The sequence below is a fragment of the Elephas maximus genome, chromosome 6 (assembly GCF_024166365.1).
Source record: "Elephas maximus indicus isolate mEleMax1 chromosome 6, mEleMax1 primary haplotype, whole genome shotgun sequence".
NCBI classification, from domain to species: domain Eukaryota; kingdom Metazoa; phylum Chordata; class Mammalia; order Proboscidea; family Elephantidae; genus Elephas; species Elephas maximus.
The window spans coordinates 128,257,007-128,270,470 of NC_064824.1; the positions used below are offsets into that span (position 1 = coordinate 128,257,007).

Here is a 13,464-nt window from a genome sequence, read left to right on the forward strand (position 1 = left end):
AGAGAAGAGGAACTAAAATGAGTGAAATAAAGAAAAGCAAAAATCTCACAATTTAAATAAGTCCCTAACATATGACACGATTAAGAAGCAATGTGGTAGATGTGTATGTATGTGGACATACACACATGTGTACGTATTTGTCTTCATGTGTATATATGTACAGGATGAATTTATGGAAATCAGCCTTAGTCTGCTGTTGGAGTTGAAGTCATAATCCGTATGAGGTATCCTGGGTTTTGAACCGTCACCTGCTAGATATGGAGAAGATAGGACCAGTACACTGACCTGACTCTACAGCTAGCCCACAGGGTTATTGGCTGATATTTTAAATTGCATGAGTCCCTGGGTGATACAAATGATTAAATGCTTGACTACAAACCAAAGATTGGCAGTTCAAATCCACCCAGAAGTGCCTCGAAGACAGGCCTGGCAATGTGCTTCTGAAAGGTCACAGCCTTGAGAATCCTATGGGGCAGTTCTGCTCTGCACACTTGGGGCCACCATGAGTTGAAATTGACTCAACAGCACTTAACAACAACATTTTAAATTGCAGTGTACAATTGGGGGTTGTTGTTGTTAGATGCTGTCAAGTCTATTCCAACTCATAGTTACCTCATTTGACAGAGCAGGGTTTTCTTAGCTCTAATCTTTATGGGAGCAGATTGCCAGATCTTTCTCATGCAGAGCGACTGGGTGGGTTAGAACCACCAACCTTTCTGTTAGCAGCCAAGCGCTCAATCTACATACCACCAGAGCTTCTCATTAGGGGGTTAGTACTTTATATTGCAGTGCCCAAGGGGGCCTGATGAACGGAGACAGGAACTCGGCTAGCATCCAACAGGGGCAAACCAGGACATGATGGTATTGGGAGTTTGCTTGGCTTTCGGTGAGGTTCAGTCTGTGTGTTAGAGATAGCAGTGTCTATATTTGAAAGAGGCTAATGAAGTCAGTGCCTGACCAGAAACCTAGCAGGGGAAATTAATCCATAAGTACATTAGGTAAGGTAAAAGGCCTTCAATTTTTGTCACTCATTGGATAATCCCTTTAACATAAACTTCAAAAGAGCTTTACCAGTAAAGAAATATTATTTGCCATCCTTTCCTAGGAAAAAATATTAAATTTTCTCACTCTGTGTGACTAGATGTGCTACCCCAGTAATGGAATATAAGGAAACATTATGAAAACCTATCAAACAGGATTCTGATGAATGCTTTACCTGTTATTTTATATAATAAAAGATGGTTCCCTATGGTATGCAAGGATTTATGACTCCTGGGAAATTAGGCTAATTTACAATTTACAGTGATATTTCAGCTATGTTATTGCATTGCACAGTTTTATTTAAACAACCTCAATGAGGCTCCAGTGGTATTTTCAAGAGTATGTTAGTATATACTAGAAGTGCCTACACAAAATCAGTAGGGGGAATTTTCAAACTTCATACCTCCTCTGAAATGGTCACTAAAGAGTCATGTCCCCTTGACTGAGAATTCCTTTCTTAGTAAATAGGACAACCAGGCCAGGTCTTAACCCAGGTCTTATGTCCTACTTTACCTTATTGCCTGTAGTTGCTTTTAGAAGTCTTATTGATCTTTCCTAGGTATATCTGAGTGTTTTCAGTGAAAGAAAAATATATATTAACTGAACACTTACTACGTGATCCCCACCAACAGAAATGCACAAAATGACAGGGGAAAGTAGTGATATGGTATGTAAGGGCTGTTGCTGTTGCTGTTCGGTGCCGTCGAGTCAGTACCAAATCACAGTGACCCCATGCACAAAAGAACGAAACACTGCCCAGTCCTGCACCATCCTTACAATCGTTGTTATGCTTGAGCCCGTTGTTGCAGCCACTGTGTCAATCCACCTCATTGAGGATCTTCCTCCTTTCTGCTTACCCTGTACTTTGCCAAGCATGATGTTCTTTGCCAGGGACTGATCCCTCCTGACAACATGTCCAAAGTATGTAAGATACAATCTCACCATCCTTGCTTCTATGGAGCATTCTGCTTGCACTTCCTCCAAGACAGGATTTGTTCATTCTTTTGGCAGTCCGTGGTATATTCAATACTCTTTGCTAACATCACAGTTCAAAGGCATCAATTCTTCTTCAGTCTTCCTTATGCATTGTCCAGCTTACACATGCATATGATATGATTGAAAATACCATGGCTTGGGTCAGGCACACCTTAGTCTTCAAGGTGACATCTTTGCTTTTCAACACTTTAAAGAGGTCCTTTGTAGCAGATTTACCCAATGCAATGCATCATTTGATTTCTTGACTGCTGCTTCCATGGCTGTTGATTGTGGACCCAAGTAAAATGAAATCCTTAACAACATCAGTCTTTTCCCCATTTATCATGATATTGCTTATTGGTCCAGTTTTGAGGATTTTGTTTTCTTTATATTGAGATGCAATCCGTACTGAAGGCCGTGGTCTCTGATCTTCATTAGTTAAGTGCTTCAAGTCCTTTTCACTTTCAGCAAGCAAGGTTATGTCATCTGCATAACACAGGTTGTTAAGGAGTCTTCCTCCAATCCTGATGCCACATTCTTCTTCATAGAGTCCAGCTTCTTGGATTATATGCTCAGCATACAGATTGAACAGGTATGGTGAAAGGATACAATGCTGACACTCACCTTTACTGACTTGAAACCAATCAGTATCCCCTTGTTCTGTCTGAACAGCTTCCTCTTGGTCTATGTACAGTTTCCTCATGAGCACAATTAAGTGTTCTGGAATCCCCATTCTTTGTAATGTTATCCATAATTTGTTATGATCCACACAGTCGAATGCCTTTACATAGTCAATAAACATAGGGAAACATCCTTCTGGTATTCCGTACATTCAACCAGGATCCATCTGACATCAGCAACGATATCCCTGGTTCCACATCCTTTTCTGAAACTGGCCTGAATTTCTGGCAGTTCCCTGTTGATATATTTCTACAGATGTTTTTGAATGATCTTCAGCAAAATTTTGTTTGTGTGTGATATTAATGATATTGTTCTATAATTTCTGCATTCAGTTAGATTGCCTTTTTTGGGAATAGGCATAAATATGGATCTCTTCCAGTCAGTTTGCCAGAAAGCTGTCTTCCATATTTATTGGCATAGATGAGTGAATACCTCCAGTGCTGCATTCGTTTGTTGAAACAACTCAATTGATATTCCGTCAATTCCTGGGGCCTTGTTTTTCGACAATGCCTTCAGATCAGCTTAGACTTCTTCCTTTAGTACCGTGGTTTCCTGATCACATGCTATGCTACCTCTTGAAATGTTTGAACATCGACTAATTCTTTTTGGTATAAGGACTCTGTGTATTCTCTCCATCTTCTTTTGATGCTTCCTGCGTCATTTAATGTTTTCCCCATAGAATCCTTCACATCATCTTTTCTTCCTTTTGCTTTAGCTGCTGGACATTCAAGAGCAAGTTTCAGAGTCTCCTCTGACATCCATCTTGGTCTTTTCTTTCTTTTCTGTCTTTTCAGTGATCTCTTGTTTTCTTCATTTATGGTATCCTCGATGTCATTCCACAACTTGTCTGGTCTTCGGTCACTATTGTTCGATGTGTCAAATCTATTCTCAAGATGGTCTCTAAATTCAGGTGGTATATCCTCAAGGTCATATTTTGGCTTTCGTGGATTTGCTCTGATTTTCATCAGTTTCAGCTTGAACTTGCATATGAGCAATTGATGGTCTGTTCCACAGCCAGCCCCTGGCCTTGTTCCGACTGATGATATTGAGCTTTTCCATTGTCTCTTTCCACAGATGTAATCAATTTGATTCCTGTGTGTTCCATCTGGTGAGGTCTATGTGTATAGTCGCTGTTTATGTTGGTGAAACAGGTTATTTGCATCAAAGAAGTCATTGGTCTTGCAAAATTCTATCATTCCATCTTAGGCATTGTTTCTGTCACCAAGGCCATCTTTTCCAACTACTGATCCTTCTTCTTTGTTTCCAACTTTCACATTCCAATCACCAGTAATTATCAATGCATCCTGATTGCATTTTCTATCAATTTCAGACTGTAGCAGCTGATAAAAATCTTCTATTTCTTCATCTTTGGCCTTAGTGGTTGGTTTGTAAATTTGAATAATAGTCATATTAACTGGTCTTCCTTGTTGGGCATATGGATATTATCCTATCACTGACAGCATTGTACTTCAGGATAGATCTTGAAATATTCTTTTTGACAATGAATGCAGCACCATTCCTCTTCAAGTTGTCATTCCCAGCATAGTAGACCATATGATTGTCCAATTCAAAATGGCCAATACGCATCCATTTCAGCTCATTAATGCCCAGGATATCAATGTTTATGAGTTCCGTTTCTTTTTAGACGATTTGTAATTTTCCAAGATTCATACTTCGTACATTATAGGTTCTGATTATCAATGGATGTTTGCAGCTGTTTCTTCTCATTTTGAGTCGTGCCACATTAGCAAATGAAGGTCCCGAAAGCTTTACACCATCCACATCATTAAGGTCGACTCTTCTTTGAGTAGGCAGCTTTTCCCCAGGTATAAGCCAAATATAAGGGCTAAGGGAGTCCAAAAGATAGAAGGAGATAAACAAGATTACAGAATTACATATTGAACTGTTTTTGTTGTTAGTTGCTGTCGATTTTCAACTCATGGTGACCTCATGTGACAGAGTAGAACTGCCCCATAGGATTTTCTAGTCTATAGTCTTTACTGAAGAAGACCACCAGGTCTTTCTCCCACAGAGTCACGGGGTGGGTTGGAACTACCAACGTTTTTGTTAGCAGCCACATGTTTAACCATTGTGCCATGAAGGATCCTTACATGTTGAACTAGGTCTTAGTAAATGGGTAAGATTTAGTTTGATAAAAGTGAGGGGAAAGATTAACCCATGAGAGGGAACAACCTGAGTGGAAGATAAAGTGATAGTAACTTAGTGATGTAATATTGTTTTAGTTATTCAATGAACTTAATTTTTATATGTTTATAAATAGTTTTTGAGAAGCACTTGTTTTGTATAAATAACTATATTAAGGAAAAGGGTCAAGAAAGCTGAAGATTAACTAAATGAAACATATATTTGATAAATTCATATACTTGTTTTAGGAATGTACGAATGAAGATAGCATGACCTGTGGGATTAAGTAGAAACTAAGATTTGGGATAGAATCTGGACCCTTTCATTCACCAGGCTTGTGATTCAGGACAGGTCAAGATCACTGGGCCTCAGGTCTCTCATTTGTAAATTAGGATTATTTGTAATTAACTCTCTAACTCTGAAGATTGTCTTTAGGATTAGATATCATTTAATTGTACCCCTACCATGCTCAAAACAGACACTCAGGAACTAACTACTAATATAAAATTTTGTGATAAGAGTAAAAATGTTAATTTTTCTCTCAAATAGCTTCTCTCTTCTCTCAAATAGCTTCAAATATATTTTAAAATCAATGGCCTCTGCTTCCCAGAAATTCTATGCTTGTTAGATGAAGGGGCCTCTCTCAATTCTCTAATTGCAAACTCCAAAGCTCCCTGTCAATGGTCAAGACAGTTCGATTCGGCTTCTTAAATAGAGAAAGAGTTAGGGTGATGTTTATTAAGTTTGAAAAATGTTGTTATGAAAGGTTGCAAAAGCCTTAGGAGATAGGGATAAAACATTAAGCAGATCCAGAGAAGCTGGAGAGATGATGCATTGAAAACATGATGGGATGTAGTAGTCACTGCAAATACGGCACAGACTTCAAAATAAAGACAGAGAGAGGAATGAAAAGTGGAAGGAAGGAAAGGAGAAAAGGTGGCAAGGAGGAAGGACAAGGAAGGAAAAAAAGGAAGAGAAAGATGGAAGAGAAAGGAAGAAAAAATAGGATATTCAGAAAGGGTGAATAAGACATTCCAGGACATAGAGTCCTGAGGATCAAAGTTGAAATGAATCACCAAAAACTGTCATGTCACTTGCTCTTTCCTCTTATGGGTATTGTTGCTCCTGTAATCTCTCAATAGAAACTACCCCTAAATGTGGTCAAAGGTACAAGGAAACAGGGCGTATCCCTCAGTAATCTGTTCTTTATTCCCTAGGAGCTGATCTGAGAATAAAGCTCCTTTTGGAGTCAACTGTTATAAAATTATTTAATCGCCTGCCAGTGATTAGCCGACATCTGAAGCATTTTGTGTATTAACACAAGCAGTTTGCACTCACCTACTAACCAAAAGGTTGGCAGTTGGAAGCCACCCATCAGCACCATGGAAGACAGGCCTGGCAATCTGCTTCCATAAAGATTACAACCAAGAAAACCCTATAGAACAGTTCTAAGTGTAACACATGGGATCACCATGAGTAGGTATTGACTTGATGTCAACCAGTTTTTGTTTTTAGCAAAACAAGGGAATCTGAATGCCGTTCCATCCTTGCAGATGTTGATCAGCTAATACTCTGTCTTTCTCCTTCTTCACAGAGCCTAAGGCAAGCTGCAAGTTAGGCCGGTCTGCATCCACATCAGGTGTGCCTCCTCCATCAGCTACTCCTCTCAGGCAAACCAGTGACCCACAACAGAGCCAGGTACCATCATCGTTACCCAATCGTGATTGACTTCCTGTGATGCAACATGCCAAACGCTTCCCACCTCTGTCTGTCATGTGTTGCTGTAGACAACGTTTGCATTTGCTTTTCTTTCTCTATGTGTGTATGGGTAGGTGGGATGAGTTGTGCAGTCTGTGTTTTCATTCGAAAAGGAAAGTCTATCTTCCCTGTGATTGGTGAAACTTTCTTTGCTGTTTGTGACCAAATCCTTTTTTTGTCTCTGGTTTCCATCATTCTGTAATATAAATGTAGTAAACTTGTATTATATGTATTGGCTTAGTGGTTATTTTTTAAAATTCTTTCTCTCCTCCATGTTTTGTGTACTTTTATACTGTCTCTGAAAATTTATCAACATTTGATAAATTTACCTACTTTGTTTTATGTATATTTCTTTTTGAATGTTTTGTCCACAATATTTGCATAAATGCTGTCAATGAATTTGTACATAACCCTTAGCTCTTATTCTATTATACTGTAATATCTGTGACAATTTTACCTTTATCTTTTACTTAGCTTGGAGCATGATTGAAAGACACTGTGAATATCGATGTCCTTATATACCAAATCATTTGGATTAAACACGGCAGCTAGCCTCTCTTCTTTCTTAGGCCATAGAAACAAATTGATCAACTATATAATATAGGATATTTACCAAAAATTGTAGATTAATAAGGCAACCTTGAATAAATGACTTTTCTCCCTTATACAAACAATATCAGAATGTTCTCCGCAAGAGAATATAAGTATCTTTGCATGGTAAATGAGATCTCTATTATCACTTGGAGAAAAGAGACAAGAAATAAAGCCATAAAGTAAAATATCACTTAATTCTTTACAGTACAATATATTGCTCTTATATCCATTTGGAGGCATGGTGGTGCATGGAGAATTTTGTAGGTTCTGGAAGAATCACCACACATAAATGTCCTATCTGTAACTCACCCAACAGAAATTCAGTATGGTGACTTCATCAGTAAAGCTGAATTGTTGCTGTTAAGTGCTATGGGTGTTACATAGGATGATCTTGGAGTGCTTTCTCTCTGCTTCCCAGCTTTCTTTGCATCTATGAAACTCTTCTGAAATAGTAAATCATAAAACTTCTGATGATTCTTCCTCCATGAGAACTACCCATTACCGATTAGCAAATGATACACTCTTGGACTATTTAAAATGTCAAGCTATTTTGAAAACATAACTAGGCAGAATAATTGCACCTTTTTCCTAATGGGAGATAGTGTGCTTCTTAGTATTTTGTTCTGAATTGAATACGCACAGTATTTCATTAACGAACATGAGAGGTAGCTACAAACACAAGAGATGAGAGGCTGCTCTCAAGAGCATCCAAGTGTTATTGAGAATGTCTTGTGCCTTTGTTTAAAATGTTAGATGACTTTATAACTAAATGTAGCCAGCTCGAATGCTTTCTGGGTATAAAAGAAGTAGAAAGAATAAGACAATAAGTTAATAAATACATAAAAACACAATTAACCTCATTAAGATATATTGCCACCTTAGTTGATTAAAGCTATTCAAAAAATATTAGATTTACCAATATCTTAAATTTAAACAGAAATTTGGATACAGAAAGGAGAGAATTTTAGCTAACTGGCAGAGGACTGCCTTAATACAATCAATTTTCCAAGTACGTGATCCTTGTTATTAGATTATCTTCATTGTCTTGAAGGGTTTTGTTTTCTTTTTCCTAATCATCTTTATAGCTTCTCCATCTTAAGGCCCTTTAAATTTCAATGAAAGCAGTTCCCCAAGAGGGTAAACTTTCAGAAACACACTACAATCTTTGTGCCTTTGCATTATCAAATCTTTGCTCATCTGATGGGATGCTCTTCATTCTTCAAAATGTAGCAACACAAGAAAGCTCCTCACACCACTTATATGCTGTTGGTTTCCTTACCTACTGGCAGAAATTCTGGTCAACAGGCCATATTGTAGATGGGCTGTCATAGCTACAAAATGGAAAGCAGGTTTGTGAACTTCTCTTCTGTGGAGCGTGACCAGTTATGGTATTAATGTATTCGAATATGGTGCAATGGTTAAAGAGCTTAGCTGCTAACCAAAAGGTCAGTGGTACAAACACACCAGCCTCTCCACAGAAGAAAAATGTGACAGTTTGCTTCCATGAAGATTCACAGTCTTGGAAACACTATAGAGGCAGTTCTACCCTGTCCTATAGGGTTGCTGTGATCCCAAATCAACTTGACACCAGTGAGTATATTCTAGAGCTAAAGAGGGAAGCATAACTTGGAAGAAGCTTTCTCTGCACTCCTGTGATCTAGCATTCAACTAAAGTCAGTGAATTGAAGATTATTGAAGATTCTCTTCTCACTTAATTTTCACACCTTCATCATAAGCAGAACTGAGATGTCTCTTTAAGTTACAACCAGGAAGACACTGCCCTTTGTTCAGTAACCCAAGGCAGTGGTGAAAGACATTTGAACACATTGAATCTAAGAGTGAATACACCTACTAGGTAGGCTATGGTACACCAGTAATATCAAACAGACTCAAACAAACAAGCAATCATCTTGGTCATTTTTTAAGCAGTTTTTCAACACAAGGATTTCCAGTATTATCTAAACCCAGAACTCTTAATAATTAATAGATTTCTAAGGATCCCTGATAGTGCAATGGTTAAGAACTCATCTGCTAACCAAAAGGTCGGTGGTTGGAACCCACCAGCAGGTCCATGGGATAAAAGACCTGGTGATCTTCTCCCATGAAGATTACAACCTAGAAAACTCTATGGGGCAGCTCTACCTTGTCCTATAGGGCCGTATGGGTTGAAATTGACTCGACTACACACAACAAAAACAATAGATTTCTCATTAGGACATCAGTAGAAAACCATATGATCTATTTAAAACAGATAAAAGCAGTCACAAAACCATAAGTAATTCCAATGGTCTACTGAGCAAACTAGCCTCGAGCAGGCTGTGGCATTTCAGTCATCCTACACGACATTATCACTCATAGAGAAGGGAAATGGGCTTCTATTCAGATTGTTCACACCTTATCTCTTTTCAGTTCTCGTGGCTCTAGTTTGTCACTTACCACTTTACGGCATAGTTGATGCTTTTTAAGAAGGGTTGTAGGTGGAGTAGAGGTAAGTACTTGGCATTGTCCTACTTCCAGAGATGCACAGAGGTGCCAATAGTGACTGGTTGTGCCCCTGAGGAGGCTAAGGCCAACAGTGACTGACTATTCCCTAGAGGAGTCCAAGTTCAGTAGTGACTGACCGCCCATAAAGAATATAGGGTTAATAGAGACTGGCCACTTCCAAAGGGTCTAGGGCCAGTAGTGAAGATGGCTCCCCAAGGAGCCTAGAGCCAAGATAACTGGCCATTCCCCAGTGAAGTCAATAGTTACTAACTACCCTCAAAGAGCCTAGTGCCAACAGTGACTGACTCCCCCAGCCCTAAGGAATCTAATGCCAATAGTGCCTGACCACCACCAGAAAAAAAAAAAAAAAAAAAAAGAGCATGGGTTAAACAAAGGTGAAGGCAGTGTTTGCCTGGCTTTGCAATCTGTTTTAAACTCGTTTAACTGCAGCAGATACAAGATCTGTAGAATTGGGTAATCTCATCCAACTGGAACTTTAATATATGTTAGAGAAGATGGGAAGCTCAAGAAAGAAGACAGGCATGAGTTCTAAAGCACTTTGAGTTTATACTACAGTGCATAAAACTCTAAAACTCAAGAAGGAGAGATGAAAAACTATTTTTTTGGCTGTTTTTTTTTTTTCTTAATTCACTCCTGAATACATAGAGTAAGCATAAGACAATTAGGGGAACATGACATTTCCTGGGAATTTTATTGTGATGCAGTAACATGTTTTGACATTTCTCATAAGGCGAATCCTTGAAAATTAGACTGAATTTCTGTGCCTGCAATTAAGAAGTTCTTTTCTTAGTTACCAAAGTAAAAATGTATGTTGTTGCTGTTAGTTGCCACTGAGTCAATTCTGACCCATGGCGACCCCATGTGTGCAGAGTAGAACTACACCATAGGGTTTTCAGGGCTGTGCCCTTTTATAAGTAGATTGCCAGGCCTTACTTCCAAGGTGCATCAGGGTGGGCTTAAATCGCCAGCCTTTCAGTTAGTAGTCCAATGGTTAATCATTTGCACCCCCTTGAAACTTCTGAATGTTGAGAAATGATATATTGAGCTTGGAGCACATGTCACGTTCTCTCTCTCTTTTTTTTTTTCCTTCCCTGTGGCTAAGTAGAGAGCCCTGAACTGAGAAGAAAGAGATGTGGGAGCTTTGTAGACAGCAGATGAGGTTCATGTAATTTTCCCATCTCTGGCTGAGGCAGGTCTGCCTGTTCAGTGACCCCCATTGGAGATGGTGTCATCCATAGTCTTGGGCATGTGAAAACAAGGCTTCCTTCAATCTAGAGATGCCAGGAAGAGTGTTTCTGAACAGAGTGCCAGCTGTCCCTGTAAAATGTTCCCAAGAAATAATTGAATTAGTCTTTCTGGGAAGTGGGGAGATCAGAGCCACACCCTTCATTACACACAGAAACATACACACACACATTCAAACTTCCTCATACTCATATACACTCTTACTCGCACTCACACACACATATACCCACACTCACACACTCTTATATACACTCATACACACACATACATACACTCAAACTCATATACACAGTCGTGTATACACTCACACTCATATACACACTCATATATACACTCATACACACACTCATAAATATACACACCCACACACACATAATCAAACTTCCTCACACTCATACACACTGACACAATCATACACACACACACCTGTACACACACTCACACCTACAGATGCACTCATTCACACACACTATCCACACTTACATACACTCAGACACACACTCACACCCACACATACACATTCATTAACACACACACTTCACTGTTTTAAAATGGCAAATTTCCATGTTAAGTCAAGGAATCACAGAGCTGACAGTATCCTAACTGTTGAACTGGAATACTGGGCTTATTTATCCTAAACTAGAGTATCTCTGATAGTTCTTGGTTTATGGGGGGGGGGGGGATAAGATAAGGCCAATGGTAATTATTTTCGCACATATATTGCAAAGCCTGGCAGACCAAAATCTCTGTAGAAGTCTAAACACAATGCCGTTGCCCCTGGAGCCATGACGGTATTTCTTGTTCTGTGGGGCCCTGTGTGTAATGCTAGCAGCTCCCTCACCACCCAGGGCAGGCATTTCTCCAGCCTAGTCCCTTTTGTATACTTAAGCCTATGACACAGGCTAACAAGCCCAGTTTCTTGCCCCATCACAATTACTTTTCAAATGTTTATTACTTTTGCCACAGTTCTCTGTACCCTTGCCAAGCTCCTAACATCCCCCTTGAGCTTGATGACCCTGCTTGGAGTGTAATTAGAGCCCGGTAGAGCTGTCCCTAGAGAAGAATGGCTTCTTTTCTCCTGCAGGCTCCATGGCTGTGTCTGTGCCAGCATCCAGCCAGCCACCCTGGGACTGAGAGGCCACATCATGGTGTCCTAGCTTGATGCTTATCCAGAGTGCATGTCTAGACATGCTCGGATCTCAAAATTATTTTCTAGATGCTTTAAAAAAAAAAAAGGCAGATAGGCAATCTAAAGATACGAAGTTGGGAAGCAAGTAGGCAAATTCTTGACGAGGACTGTGTCCAGTTCATTTGTGCACCTCCAATACCCAGCATGGCATGTGGCACTCAATGACCTTTTGTTGACTAACAGTCTCTGTACATAAATCTCTCTTTCTCTCTCTCTATCAGTCTCCTTGGGGAAAACAAAAAACCTCTCACAAAATATAATTTTTGTGAGATTGCAAATCTAAAATCCCTGTTCCTGAATTTTTAATGCCTCTAGAATAGTGTTTTTTTTTTTTTTTTTCTAGAATAGTGGGGATATTTTGATTTGTCCCACAGTTTCTTTGTGTATATATGATGCTTTGCCTTAACCTGTAGAAGACCACCACTGTTCCTCAGGGCCTGAGTGGGTCTAGGCTTTCATTTGGCTTTCCAGATAATCGTTAGGACATTTTCACATAAAACTTGTTCCTGAAGAGGGTGAGAGAGCCTAAAGAAAAGGAAGGCCGTGTACACCAACATTCTAAGGTATAAAAGGAGAACATAGGAAGAAATCCAGTTTCATCCACTTAGCACTCCCCCCTCCAACTCTGAATACTGTGGCCTTAAAGGGGGTGTACTCATTTAATTGCACCTTTAATGCATGAAGTCAAGTGGAAAAACAAAATAAAAACCTATGGGTTGAGAAGTGTCACCGGTGTCTTCCATTTAGAAGTCCTGTGCTACCGTTAGCATGGATATGGCTTGTTTTGGTGTGACTGTGGTGGTTCAGTGATAGAATTATTGTCTTCCATATGGGAAAGCTAGGTTCAGTCTGGGCCAGTGCATCTCGTACATGGCCACCACCGGTCTGTCAGTGGAGGCTTGTGTGCTGCTGTGATGCTCAACAGAGTTCAGGGGAGCTTCCAGACTTTTTTTTTTTTTTTTTCCCAGACTAAGACAGACTAAAAGAAAGGCCTGGTGATCAACTTCCAAAAACTAGCCAATAAAAACTCTACGGATCACAAAGGCCCAATCCCCAGCTGATCATGGGGCTGGCGCAGGGCTGGGCAACCTTTTGTCCCATTGTGTATGCAATCACCGTGAGTTGGGGCTGACTCGAGGGCAGCTACCAACATCAAGTGAATGGATTAGCTCAGCCCCATTCTCTATAGGTGTAGAATGTATTTATTATGACGTTTCATCTGATCAGTTGGATAGATTTGCAAGTGCTTTCCCCTCTAGAAGCTACGTTTTGATGGCGGAAGAGAGAAAACAAAGTATTGGGAAAGGGGGTTCAGGATATGTGGTTGGGGA

At 39.7% G+C, this 13,464-nt stretch overlaps 1 protein-coding gene across 1 annotated transcript in view; it reads left to right on the forward strand.

The window, feature by feature from the left end:
• The window catches only part of NYAP2 (neuronal tyrosine-phosphorylated phosphoinositide-3-kinase adaptor 2), a 311,110-nt gene that overhangs the window by 252,415 nt on the left and 45,231 nt on the right, over positions 1-13,464 (forward strand). The window contains exon 6 of the mRNA XM_049888849.1: positions 6,437-6,540. Coding sequence (XP_049744806.1) covers positions 6,437-6,540 — 104 coding nt within the window. The remainder of the gene's footprint in view (positions 1-6,436; positions 6,541-13,464) is intronic.